This window comes from Talpa europaea (genome assembly GCF_964194135.1).
Source record: "Talpa europaea genome assembly, chromosome: 10".
Taxonomy (NCBI): Eukaryota; Metazoa; Chordata; class Mammalia; order Eulipotyphla; family Talpidae; genus Talpa; species Talpa europaea.
Genome location: NC_140077.1, coordinates 37,616,743 through 37,630,657, shown reverse-complemented (window position 1 = coordinate 37,630,657; position 13,915 = coordinate 37,616,743). Strand labels below are relative to the sequence as shown.

At 52.8% G+C, this 13,915-nt stretch overlaps 1 protein-coding gene across 6 annotated transcripts in view; it reads right to left on the bottom strand.

The window, feature by feature from the left end:
- KCNMA1 (potassium calcium-activated channel subfamily M alpha 1) overlaps window positions 1-8,188 on the bottom strand; it is a gene marked incomplete at both ends in the record, with an annotated part of 673,962 nt that extends 665,774 nt beyond the window's left edge. For all 6 annotated transcript variants that reach the window (XM_084245122.1, XM_084245124.1, XM_084245123.1 and 3 more), the window contains one exon: window positions 7,847-8,188. In XM_084245122.1, the coding sequence (XP_084101248.1) occupies window positions 7,847-8,188 (342 nt within the window). The remainder of the gene's footprint in view (window positions 1-7,846) is intronic.
- Window positions 8,189-13,915: the final 5,727 nt, after the last annotated feature.

The window sequence follows — 13,915 nt, the reverse complement described above, 5'->3', positions numbered from 1 at the left end:
CAGCTCCCACCCACCACTATCACTTCGTAATTCCATGTGCTTCTTAAACTCGCTAAATCAAGCCCCTATTTGTTGTCCACTAACCTGCAAACTTCAGTCCCTCTGCTTCCGGATTTGGCAGGAATCACTAGGGAAGAAGGGAAGGAAACCATGGTGAGCGGAAGGCAGGGGAGCAGCCCGAGTACAGGCTTTCCTGTAATTACCACAATTGAAATGCCCAGAGTCAACCAGATCTGGGACCCTTAAAAAAAAAAAACTGTTAGGCTGACCAAAGAAACAGCACAAAGAACACAAAGTAAATGAGATGTTTTAAATAATTTCAGTTTCAGCCATGTAAAGAAGCATTAGTCATACAGGTAATGAGATCTTACAGGAAGAGGATTTGGAGGCTCATATTGACAATGATAAGTATGTCCATTCTGGACCTGGAGTGCCAATTACATTTCCAAATTGGCAATTAGATATGTCCCAAAGACAATCACCAAATGATACCAAATACAAAGCAAATTCCATCTTCAAGCAGCCATTCTTTTAGATTTGCCCTTCTGTTCCCTGCCTGACTCATCCAACCTCACAAACAACAGCACATCATGACTTCAATCCTTGGTATTCACTGGTCAAGAAAGACCAGCGTGGCATGAATTAAAATCCAAGAATGATTCAAACATCTTTTTGTCACCAAATCAAGCCCATCCTTTTCACCCAGTGTCTCCACATATCTAACAAATTACCCCCCAAAAGCAGCAAAATGTATTTGATCCACCACATTCCCACCCAGCCCCCATGTAACGACCATGCAAAGGGCCCTTCCCACATATATTTGTGCTTATATTTATAGGACTCAGTTCCTGCCCTTACGGGGTTTGCAGGCAAATCAAAGATCAGACATGGGCCAACTCCATGAAAATCTAGCTGGCTTTATCTCCCACCCTGTCAAATCAAAGGCAAAACTGGGTCTTGGTGCCTAGCATACAACATGCACTTACTGTGCAACAAAAGCAAAAGCACCAATAATAATAACCGTAAGAGTCACCTGAGGCCCTACTATACACCAGAAATTACACAAAGTCCTTCTTCATTTGGGTTGCTGAAGATGCTCATCGTTAACATCCAGTCTATGATACCCACTTTGTCAATGGAACAACATAAAAGGCACATCTCAAGGAAGAAGCCCCTGACAGAACGAGCTGTGAGAAACCTTGCTATGGTGAGAAAAAGAGCTACTTTCAATGTCATCTGCTGGAATTCCAGAGAAGTACAACCAGAGCTTGCCCAGGACAGGGCCACATCTCTCCCCACTCAATCATCAGCCCAAACCATTCCAGTTAAATCCTCCATTTGGAAAGACCCACCCAGATCCCCCATGGAATACCGGCCTGGCAATGTTGCTGCCCATTGATTTCAAACACTCCCGAGGGAGCGGCCAGCAACTGGCTTCCAGGAGTCTCCCCACAGTGCAAAAAGGCTACTCCACCAGCCTTTCACTTTGCAGGAAGGCGGTTTGGCTGGGCTGCCATCTGGACACGGGAGAGCCTCACCCCTTGCGGCGTGACCGGCTGGCACGAGGGAGAGCCCGCATGTTGATGGACAAAGCACAGACCGCACCCCGTACATCTGCAGACGCTGCACAGTTGCTGCCACAATCCACCCCCAAACCAACAGTGCTGTGGGTTTCCTGGGAGCAGGCACCCGAACAATCAGAACCACAGTGACCCTGGAGAATTGACAGTTGTCCCAGCCTAGCAGTCACGGCACAGTCCATCTTCCTCTTCTCACCCTTTCCCTTTGCTGAGGAGCTGGGAATTTCCATATTTAAAATTAAGCACGTAAACAAACAAAGCCAGCAAACAAAACTCTTAGGTACAGAGAACAGATTGCTGGTTACCAGAGAGGAAGGGCGTGGGATGGTAAAGGGGATCAATTGAGTGGATGGAAACTAGACATTTGGGGTGACCGTGATGTGCGTATGGAGATTGTTAAGCATAATGCTGTACACCTGGAATTTAGATAATGTTACAAACTGATGCTACTTCAATTTAAAAAATATTTTTTTTAAGGCATGACTTCTGGGAGGGGCTGCCTAGAGGCTAAAGAATGGACCAAATCCTCCCTACTCAAAGTGTGGCCCACACAGCATGGGCATCCCCTGAATCTTGTCAGAAACACAGACTCTTCGCAGCTGCACCCTGGACCTTCTAAGTCAGAATCTGCATTTCAACAGCTCCTCAGCTGACTCACGCACATACTCAGGTTTAAAGAGCCCCTGAGGACTAGCTGTTCTGCAGAGATCTGATCCCCAACTGAACATCCTGAGCCTTCTATCCAGGACACCCCGGCCTCTGAAAGTGGGGGCCCCCAGGGCTTCCCCATGTGCTTAGGGCCAGGATTCTACCCACTCAAGAAACATTTCAGAGAAGGAGACACTTTCAATCTGCTCCCTGCTGTGTACAGAAAGCCTGTGGGTGGCATGACCTTGCCTGACATCACGCACTACCCAGGAAGCCCAGTGTGTTCTCCACGTGGGCCCAGGAGCTGGACAGCACAGTACAAACAGCCCTTCTCACCGGAACCATGGAAGTGCCCTTCCAGGGGCTCCACGGCTCTGAAGTCCCAGGAAAACAATGTTGGCCACTGTGACTCGCAGATTAGCACGGCCACTGCAGGTGTGAGCTGGGACCCTGCTGCTGCCCACTTTGGGAAGGAAGTACTGGCAGTGTGATCCAGTGCCAACCTGACAGCTTCAGCACCAGGCTTCTTTTGCCCTGGTAAGGGAGGGCAGGGGCAGGGAGAAACCCAAAGCCAGTACTTACTCACTGCCACCAGGCACCCGGGGATGTCCCCCAGCCAGAGAAGAAGACAGTAATGGAGTCAGGGTGGTCCCACTTGGCCTTGTCCTGGAATCCATCTACCCCAGGCCAATGGCCAGGTTGCCCTCCTGTGCTCCTGATGCGTGTTTACACGGGGTCCCTGCACACCTGGAAGCAGAGGAAGCCCCATGTTTCCAATCAAAGGGTTCTCCAATGATAGGCTGGAAAGTGGGCTACCCTACTGGACTATGTGCTATTACATTCCTCCATTTGCAGATAAGGAAACCGAGGCACGGGACAGTAACATCTTTGCCCAAGGTCACGGGCTGACACTATGCACAGTCACCTGGATATCTAGTTAAGGCCACATAAGGTGAGCACATTCAAAGCAGTTTCACCAACTTCTCCACTGCAGGACTTCCCCAAGGCCGTGATGTGACTCTCCACGCGGGAGCCCAGGTACTCCACCACGATTTTTTTTTTTACAAGGTGACTTCAAGGACAAGTGTTTGAGAGAACACACTTTGGGAAACACCACTCTAAGGATTGTCAAGGGAAAGCAGCCTTCAGTAATGAGCACCCTGGCCAGGAAACTACTACATTCTTGGGGAACAGGATCTATTAGCTCTGGACTGGGAATAACAGGAATGGAACTCTTCCCTTTTCAAGGGTACAACACTGGCATTCAGCCACACTCACCCACCAAACATCCTGCATCTGCTAGGCCCACAGCCCCTAGATTCCCACAATGCCTGTGATGGTCCACTGACTTCCCCCTTGTCTCCATCAAAATGCCAGCCACCCTGCCCAGACCCCATCCAGCGAGGCCTCTCTGGCTGTCCAATCTTCCAGCTCTGCAACAGCCAAGAGCCAGATCTCAACTGAGCCTAACTGGCTGCCTGACTAGGACAGCCAACCTCAGTGTCTGGAGGTTCCTCTGGTGTGATTGTTCCGTGGTCTGTGCCCTTCAGAGGCCCAAGTTCAAGGAATCAAAGAGACACTCAACACTTGTGAAGTTGTACAGGGGGCCTGCTAGGTGCCAGGCATTTGTGGAGTACTATAAATCCACGATTGCCAATGCTTAGAAGAATCCTACAGAGTAAGCACCACGGTCTCTTTACGGATGAAGAAATCAAGGCTCAATATGATTGTCAGTCAAGGATGCCCTGCTAATAAGTGTGAGATCCGCAGCTCATGCTAGGGTCTATCGGTGACCGTTTTGCTACTAAGCATGCATTTCTATCCAGAGAGCCAGCAATGCGAAGCAGGAGCTCTCAGGACACGGCAAGGTCAAGTGGAGCTCCCCTGTGACTGGGACCCAAGAACATCTCCAAGGCCACCCTAACTGACCTGATCGAAAGGGAGTATCTGAAGGTCACCCGAAGCAGTCCATCTCCGGAACTCAAAGAGGCACCAGGGCCAATCTGGAATCAAGAATTCCGAGGCACTCAAGCCCCGGCCCTGATTGGATGTGTCAGGCCAGACCCCAGGCAATTACCAAGCCGTAACAGGATCTGATATTTATATTAGTCATGAGCCGGACAGAGAAAACGTGTTGTTTTCTCAGACACAGCCATGGAGACAATACTTAGAAGTAATTCATTACATGCAGACTAGTCTGGGTCAAGCCCAAACTTCTCTCTACAGGAGAAACACAAACTGAGAGCAAGAGGGAGTCCACGCCCTATGCAGGCCCCTCAGCAAACCACAGCTCCAAAGGAAGTTAGCCTCGGTTTCCCCAAATATTCTAAGAAAAGCAGACACTGTGCCCGAAGGGTCTAAAAACACATCAGCACTCTGAGGCTGAATTCCTAAAGAAATTGCTGGAGGGCTGCAAAACACGTTCTGAGCTAGAAATGTTACCCATACTTCCTCAACTCCTTCTCCTCTACTGCACAGAATCACAGAGCCGGGCAGGAGGTCAGAACTCACAGAATTCAACCCCCACCTTCTACACACAAGGAAAGGGAGACCAGAGAGGTTACAGAACTGCTTCAAGGTCACGGCCTTACTCAGGCTGCCAGCGCAGCTCCCTGTTCACTCCAGCCTGCGTCTGGAGTGAACGGCGTCGGCACGTCCTGCCCGAGTGAATAGAGAGCTCTGATGGAACCCAACAGAGAAAAATAATAATGATAATAATGTGAAAAAGTACAGCAAAGAACACAGAACTGAAATGATTGTGCCCAAGTTTCCAACAGGGGGGAATGTGATTCATTTTCTTCTTTATTTCCTATAAGAAAAAAAAAAAAAATCCACATACCATTCTTTTCAAAATAAGGTCATTCACGCTGGAGCTTTGAAGGCCAAAGGTACTAATGATGAGCTGTCCCAGGATGGCAGTTCACAGTGCCGGGTTCCTTCACTCGAAAGGACCATGTGCTCCCAGGGGCCAATGCTTGGGGTTTGAGAGGTCCCTGCTGACACTTATTTCCCCATCCATTTTCCATCTGTAAATCAGTCCACCCATTTTTACTGGAATTTCAGGTGCTAAAGACTGGACCCCAGCTCCTGGCCAAACTCTGTTGGCGCTGAATGAGAGTGAGGGTGAGCAGATCAGATGGCCAGGAGAATTCTGTGGAAAGCAGCCTAGGTTTGCTCAGAAAATCTAGCACTAAAATAAATCTTCCAGATTTAAGCCAAATGCATTCTTCTATACCATGTCCCCACAACTAGCAAATACTTAGAAAGCAAAAAGACTAAGAATCCATGATTGCATACAGACCTCCAGGGTAGGAAAAAAGCTTATTTTAAAAGGCCTAAGTTACTATTATGGGTAGAATGAGCTGGCTACACACAATTTGGTTTAATTGAGCAAATCAAGGGGCAGGTATTAAGAGATTCAGGACATGTTTTAAAATGGACTCTAGTGGTAGCGACAGTGACCGGTTCTCCTTCTAGACTGGCTCACATCTTGCCAACCAACTGCCATCATCTCTTATACCCAGGCTGTCTCCTTGTAGAAACTTCCAGCTCTGTCAACACTGCAGGACTTGTAACTCCTAAAATATAGCCAAATACTTAGGGGTTGCTTTTTCTAACGATCATCACCAAAAACCCATGTCCTGAGAAAACTGACAGAAGTTACAGCTGTTGATCGTTGAGGAAAGAGATTCTTTGTGAGAAATATCCGACTCATATTCCATCATCAGTACTTGAAGTTGCGCTGATGTAAAAAGACTGCAAAAGTTGTGTTTAAAGCCCTAGGATCACAAAAACACCAAAACTTATTTTGACTCATTAAAAAAAAAAAAAAAAAGGTCTTCATTGTATGGAAACCGCTCGGTTCCTGAGGCAAAGGGAAAAGTGCACCAAAATCACTCGGCCTAGAGAAGATTTTAGAAGAGCTGTAAGATGAACTACCGTTCCCCTCAGGACCGTCACCTAATCTCAGGAATGGGGAAAAGAGGCAGGTCGGGAGGTGGAGAAGGGAACTCTGCACACAGGGAGGACTATGAATAAGCGCAGGTAAGAAGGACCCCTCCAGGGCCTGGCGCTGACACTGTGCTTGATCTGAGGGTTTCCGTGCAATGTGGAAGGCACCTTGACAAGTACGGAGAAACCTCTATGCTGGAGAAGGTAACTCCACAGAAAGCTGTCTGGCCCGTACGTAGCTGGAGGCCCCCAGGGAATGGGGAAGAGGGAGAGAATAATGGCTTTTATTTTTCTCCCTTATTTCCAACACACCAGTATTTTCCAAAACACAAATGTGCTGCCACAAAACACAGCTGGGCTCCAGCACCCAACACGATGTATAATTAATGATCAGGAGAGACAGCTTGGCTTCACCCTTGTGTTCCTATAGCCAGCTCGCCCCACAGCCCCCACCCCCACCCCGGGCTTCCCCACTTCTTTCCTCGGCAACCAAAGAGGCTGCTACAAGTTGCTGTGCCCTGCGGAAGTTTGAGGGGTCCTGGGATTAAGTTAGGAGAAAAGGTGTAAACACCGGAGGCGGCTCTTCCCGGTGGCCTCTCCTGCCTCCCAAACTGCAGGCTCTGGAGAGTCCCCTAGGATGGGAGTTACTCAAAAAGAGCGCAGCTCGGTCACTCAGGTCCAGCTCTTGTTATTCCGCAGTTGCCTATGAAAAGCCGCCCCCCACCCTCACCTTGGTGGGGGAGGTTGGAAAAGGACATCTTCAGGGACACAGCGCCAGACAGGGCAGTCAGCCCAGCCGCCCTACGCGAGGTAGCGAGAGTCTCGGCGCCGGTGGGCGTCTCTGCGCCAGGAATAGCCGAAGCTGCATCCCGCCGCCCCAAAAGCGTCGGGGAGGAGGCGCCGCGCGAAACCGCGGCCTCGTCGGCGCTCGGGTCCCCCGGCTCTGCTCCGCGCTGCGGGTGGCCTTCCCGGGAGCGAGAGGGGCGAGCCGGGGCTGGCAAGAACACACAGGCCGCGGAACTTGGGCCGGGGAGCAGGCTCCGGGCGACTGAGGCGATGGAGCGGGAGGCGACAGACATCAGCTTCCACATTCCTGAAGTGGCAGCCTCCAAGGGCTGCTCCCGAAACTGGGATGCAGGTCCCCAACTTTCTCCCGCCTCCCCCCATCTCCCCACTTCCTCAGACCACGCTCCTGCCTCCCCCCGCGGGATCCCCTAGTCCAAAAGATCCCCCCCCCCCCAACACCTGGCTCAAAAGCTTTCCCTTTCCTTGTGACTCCAACAAACTCGCCTCCCCAACAGGTTTCCGAAGCGCGGGCTGGCTGCTCCGGCCGCCCCCCGGCGGGAGCGGGCCCGCGGCAGGTGAGCGGTGCGGCAGGCGCGCCCGGCGGGCCCGCGCCCTGGGCGCCGGGGGGTGTCTCTCCGCGCCGCGCGCCCCGCACCCGCGCCCGCAGCGCCCCGCGCGCGCCCCCACCCCGGCCCCGGCCCCGGCCGCCGCCGCGAGCCACCGGCGATAAACAAGAGGCAGGAGGGGGCGTCCGCGTCCCGGGGCGCGCCGGGCGCGGGCAGGTCCTCGCCCCGGGCGCGGGGCCGGCGCAGGGCAGGGGCGCGCGCGGGTGGGCTGCGGGGGCCGCGCGGCGCCGGGGGCGGGCGCGGGGCGCGCGTTACCTTCGTCTTGCCCCCGCAGTGGCAGCACACGGTCCACAGGTACTTGAGCGTCCGCCAGAGCAAGATGATGAAGAGGCCCCCAAAGAAAGTCACCATGGAGGAGGCCAGGAAAGCCCACCACATGCGCTGGCCGCGGCTGTCGCACGGCACCTCCATGGTCACCGGGATGATGAGCGCATCCATCTTGGGCTCGCGGGCCGCGGCCGCGGCGGAGGAGGCGGAGGAGGAGGAGGAGGACGCGTCTAGGCTGAGCGGGCTCGCGTGGATATTGCTGCTCATTCTAAGGCTGCTGCCGCCGCCGCCGCCGCCCGAGCTGCCGCCGCCGCCGCCACCATTGGCCATGGCTAGCCGCGGGCGGCCGGCGCGGGGGCCCCGGGGAGCTCCTCCCGCCGCCAGCGCCGCCCCGAGCGCCCGTCCACAGCCATGTTGCTGCTCCTGCTGCCGCCGCCGCCGCGGATCGCGGGGAGGGGGCGGGGAGGCGCCTGGGCTCGGGGCGCTGTGCGCGACCTGGCGGGGTGCGCGGAGATATATACCGCGAGCCGCGCCGCCCGCCCTCCCCCGGCAGCCCGCCCGCCCGCCCGCGGGGGAGGGGGATGGCGCGCGCGGGCTGCTCCCCCTCCGCCGCCCGCTCGCCCCGGGCTGTGCGGGCCCCCGGCGCGGGGAGCGAGGGGGCGCCCCGGGTCTGCGTCGCCCCCGGGCCCGCCCCGGCTCTGCGCGCGGGCCCGGGTGCCGGGGGCGCCGCGCCGCTCGCCGTGCGCCACGCGTGTGCGCTGCGCCGGGCCGGGCACCCCTCCCCGCGCGCCGCCGGGGCCGCCGCCGAGCCGCTCGGGGCTTGTTAGGCGGCAAGTAGTTAATAATGTGTCAGCAGCACCCCGCGCGCGCGGACGCCCCCGCGCCAGCCCTGCGCCCCGCACCCCACCCCACCCCACCCCCCGGCAGCGCTCGGCTCCCCGCTGCGCGCCCCGGTCGCCGCAGGGTCCGCGCGTGCGGCCGCCCGGCCGCTGGCTGCACCGGCCCACCCTCCCCGGACGCCCGCGCCCCGCGGCCGCGCAGCCCGGCCTCCGCGGCCTCCGCTCGCCCCTCGCCGCCTCGGGTCCTCCTCGGCTCAGCCCTCGCCGCCCAAGCCTCTAAGGCGCGCGCCCCGCGCTCCCCGCAGCCGCCGGAGGCAGCAGCTGCAACCACTAGAGCCCGCGCGGGCTCAGGCCGCCCGAGGCGGGAGGGGGGAGGCTCACCGCGCTGGCTCGCCCGGGGTCGGCGCTGGACGAGGGGCAGGCAGACCCCGCAGCGGTGGCCTGGCACCCGCCTCTGGCCCCCAGTGAGGAAGGGTGGACGACCCCAAGGACGGGCGCGGGACCCGGTACCTCTCTCCAAGGTGCTGCGCCCCCAGCTGAGCGCTCTGGGCACACGAGATTTATGGGTGCCTAGGCCAGGCCGTTCGTTCCCCACCCCCACACACACCCCCAACACACACACAAAGACCCCAGTGGAAAGGCGAGCCGTCGACTCCATTTCACAGACTGAATGCCTCCGGCTTCTTGCGAGAGATGGACCCTTCTCCAGAATACGCATCCCTAGTGTGTACTCTTGGACCCCGAGTTCTTACCTCCCCCTTTCCAAGGTGTCCCACTGCCTCGCTGGAAGGCAGAGCCCGGCGGGAGATTGGGGGGAGGGGGTGTTCTGTGGCCTTTGCCAGCAGCAGGTGGTTTCCCTTACTTAGCCCGAGTCTGCCACAGGATACCTGCTCTCAGGGACACACGCAGGCTCCAGCAGACAACAGAATTCCCAAAATCAATCCCCTGTTCTCTAAACTCAGCCTTCCTCCTGAAATGAGGGTAGCTGGGAGGGCTCCATTCAAGCCCCCCCCCCCCATGGGAGCATGTCCTTAGGGTCTTCCCTCCTCCCGCCTGAAAGATGAAGAAGGAGTGTAGGTTTGTTCAGCAGCTCTGCCCCTACATCAGCACTGGGGCCCCCTTCTCATCCTCTCAAAAACACCTGTCTCCTCTGGACGTTGTCCTTCCCCATGCTACCAGCTGGACCACAGGTTTTTCCAATGCTAATTAAAAGGAAGATGATCACACTCTCCTCTTCCTGCCCACAGAGATTTCCCCCAAAGTTTCCAGCTCATTAGTTTAAGCCTAATTGGAATTCTCAGGTTCCTTTCAACCCCTCCTCTGGTGAGGGCCAAGTTAGCATCCTTCACTGCAAAAGCAGGTGCTGTTTCTGCCTAAGTGGGAGCTCCATGCCTCCCCCTACCCTTGGAGTCCACAGAACACCAGGGAGGATGGCTGGAGAGAGAAGCTGAAAGGATGTTTGAGCTTCTCTTCCCGCATTTAGAAAATACTCATTGAGTTCAAGACCCACATCCACAAGAAAAGAGCCCAGGCCAAGGTCAAAGGGAAAATGAAATGAGGTCAGAGTTCCTGAGTATTTGGTATTCCAAAAGCAGTAAAACGAAGCTACAGGCCATATCTTCCACAAAGTGAAGTTGTCTGCACCAAGTTGGCATCTCCAGCCTCCCGCTTTCTGTTGAGCAGCCTCTATGAATGCATCCCTGATACTTAAGTCCCATGCATGCAAAGGCCTGGGGCCCCTTCCAGCACTGGGTTGGGACAGTTGGCCCCAAAGTGCTGAGAGGATGTGCAAGAAGGTGAATGTGGCCTGTGGTTCCCTCATTTATTCATCTTCTAAATGGCTGTTTTCAGCTGCCCTTGGGCCTCAGTCCATGCCAGGGAACTTACTTGACTTTCCTTAAAATCAACTCCAGGATTTGATGTTTAAAAACAAAACACCAATAAAGAACAGCAAAGAATAGGACCGTGTCACCAGTAGGATATAAAACCTCTAGAATGGACTCCCTCCCACCCAGAGTTGAATTTCTGAAAACCAATATATCCCCTCCAGACTTTCCTGGATATGCCCCACTATCCCAATTCCCCTCAAATGCCATTCCGCGGGGCTGTTAGCAAAAGGATACTGGTGGCTATGCCTTGTTACCCTACTGAGAATCCCCAGCTGTATTTCTCCCCCATCGTCACCATCATCACATCATCCTTGGGAAGCTGCTGGGAGGCCTATTGGACATCATCATCCCTCTTCATCACACCAGTCTGTTGATTGCAGCTTTTAGCGACTTCTGCATTATCTAGAATCTAGGCTTACCTGGGAGTCATCAGAGACCTTAAAGGTCAAAGTCAAGACCCTTTCGTTGCTACAGACACTCACCACTTCCCAGAATGGCCTGACAGCTGGGTAGGCACTGAATGAGAGAGTACCACCATTCAGACCATCCACCAGAAACACACTGCGTGGGGCATGCACAGGGCACTCCTACCATCTCCCCGCAACGCACAAGTTCTCTAGGTGCCTTTCCCTCATGTGCTTCCTCTTTGTAAATTGGAAAAAAAAAAAACAGTTGATTTTAAGGGTGACAACTGAGAACCACTGCAAAAGAAAGGAAGGCCTTAACAAAAGTAGAAATTCCAACCACGTATTCATAATTGTCTCAGAGAGGAGGGCAACCTCTTTATCGTGTGACACGTGCCTCTGGCAGCTTTCAAAGCAGACCTAAGTTTCAAGTTTAATTCTAATCTGAACAATCCCCACTGATTTACAAGAGATAAATAAAAGCACATAAACATACAAACCAAAAAAATAGCATGACTAAGGTAATAGCCAAGGAGAACAAAGAACCTCATTTACTTAAATGTTGGCCCAACATCATAACTGATGTACACTGGATTTCACTTTTCTCAAGCCTAAACTTAGATCCAATATTCCTGACGTAAATGTTGGTGATTTTGCCAAGCAGCAGCCAGGTGGACTCTGTCAGTGATCTGGCGCCCTCTGGTGGCTCTTCTCGGCACATGCCATTATTTTGTGAGCATTAAGAAATGAAAATTGCAGAGGAAAGACCTAGGTAAAAATCACAATAAAATTAATTATCCAGTTACCAGCCCTACCATTTTATATTTTGTGATACTAGTGGCCAACAGGGCTCATATTGGTACCATGCTTGATGTCAGAAAGTAGGCCCACCATTGGTAGCTTACCACTCCTTAAATATCCATTGTGTTCTCTTCTTCATGGCCACTAAGACTCTACCCCTCCTTACCTCCTTTAATTTTTCATAATACCTTTGTAGTGTAATAAAGGGGATAGCTATTCTACCTTACAGGTAAGGAAAACAGGCTGAGAGCTGTGGAGTTACTTGGCATGACAAGTAAAGGTACATAAATTGTACCTTCTGCACAAAGTGCTTCTTTGTGGTTAGTAATGGGAGAGAATGACCATAGTAGTACACCCAGAGCACCAGCCTCAAGGCCCGTGCGTGCCAGAAGGGAGCACCGGTCCCCAAGATAGAGAAAGGGACTCAGAGGGCAAAAATAGGAAGGGGTTGTTCATTATAAATATTCCTCTTATATTTATTTCTGTTTTAAAGACAAATGAGACCAATTAAAAATTTGGAAAATAAACGTTTCACAAAAGAATATGAAAATCATCTAGACTCTTGCTACTCACAGATAACTGCTATTAATACTATTGGATATATCTCTCACACTTTTTCCTTGTATATTTTTGCAAAATTAGGGTTAGATTGAACATCTCATTTTTATCCTATTTCCCCTTAGCACTAAACTGTAAGCATTTTCTCATTAAATATCATGGGAAACATTTGTCAAAAAAATCACTGAATAAGATCCCATTAGATGGCATACTACAGACAATTAAGGTTTTTCTAAAATTTGACATCGGGGGCCTCCCTGGTGGCACAAGGGGTTGAGCACACACTGTGGGGCAGTCTGCGGCCTCTGTGGCACGAGTTCGATCCCTGGCCAGCCGGGGAGCGGCCCACGTGGCGCAGCAGACATCACCTGTCTCGCCCGCTGCTCGCCTCAGCAGTGTGTTTCAAGTCGGTCCACCTGTTCTGTTCCCCGCTCTGTCTCTGATGAATCCTCTCACTCCCCACATCTCTGGCCTGTGCCCCAGTTCTCGTATGCATAAATAAATAAATCTTTTTAAAAAATGAAATGAAATTTGACATCACTTTTAAAAGACCAAAAACTGTGTGTAAATGATTTGTAATAATCAAAAGATGTCCCGGAGATCTCCACTGCTATTCTCACATGTAAGATCAAGTAACTGTCTTCCAGGGCAGGTGCCTGTATGAGCCAACCTGGCTAGGGGATATCTGCTAGCCTTGCTGCCTCACTGGTCTCATTTCAGCCAATTCTAAGTAAAGCGCTTATGGACCAAGATGTGGCACCAACAGAAAAAGGCTTCTCTTTTCTAAGACATCAAAGCCAATGCCACTGGGGAAAATAGCATCTGCAGAGCACTCTACTTCCTCAGTCACTGTCCTCAGAGGCAGCCAAGACACGCAGCTCTCACTTCTCTGAATGACACCCATGGGAGATGGGGCACCCTGGCCCACAGACTCCTAACAATAGACTATGCCCTGGCTAGAATTAGTCTTCCACTTCTGTTCCAAAGCACTTCCAGAATAACAGTTCTGCAAGTCCATCTCCTTTTCATCTCTAAATCAAGGCAACCCACCAGAACACTATTGTGAACCTTGTCTCTGGGATGGAAGGAGGGCAAAAATCACTCTACCCATTTTTACTGGCGGGAAAGGAAGGGTCAAAAGGGAAGAGAGTCTCCTTAGTGCTACCCAATGTTCTTCTGACTCCCAGCGAACAGATTTTCTAATTCTTTTCTTACAGGGCCTTTGATTTGATCTTTGCAGAGCTTCTGGTTTGAGATCTGGACAGCCCAGGATTCAGCTCATCCCTAAGGGCCCCAGAGCTCCAATGACTGCCTCCTAAAAGAGACTGTGCAGTGAGTAGAGTGGCTTTATCCTGCCTCAGCCTAGAGGCTTGGCCACATTTGCAAATAAGCACAATGCTGAGACCAGCCTTCCACCTACAAACCTTCTTAGAATAAGGAAAGACAAGTCAGAAGTCAGACATCTCTGTGGGTCTGTGGACGTATAATTCCACCTTTCTCCTTTGTTGTCACATTGGCACAATGTCATCCACAGTGGGATCCCTTCATTTCACACAACAATTGGCT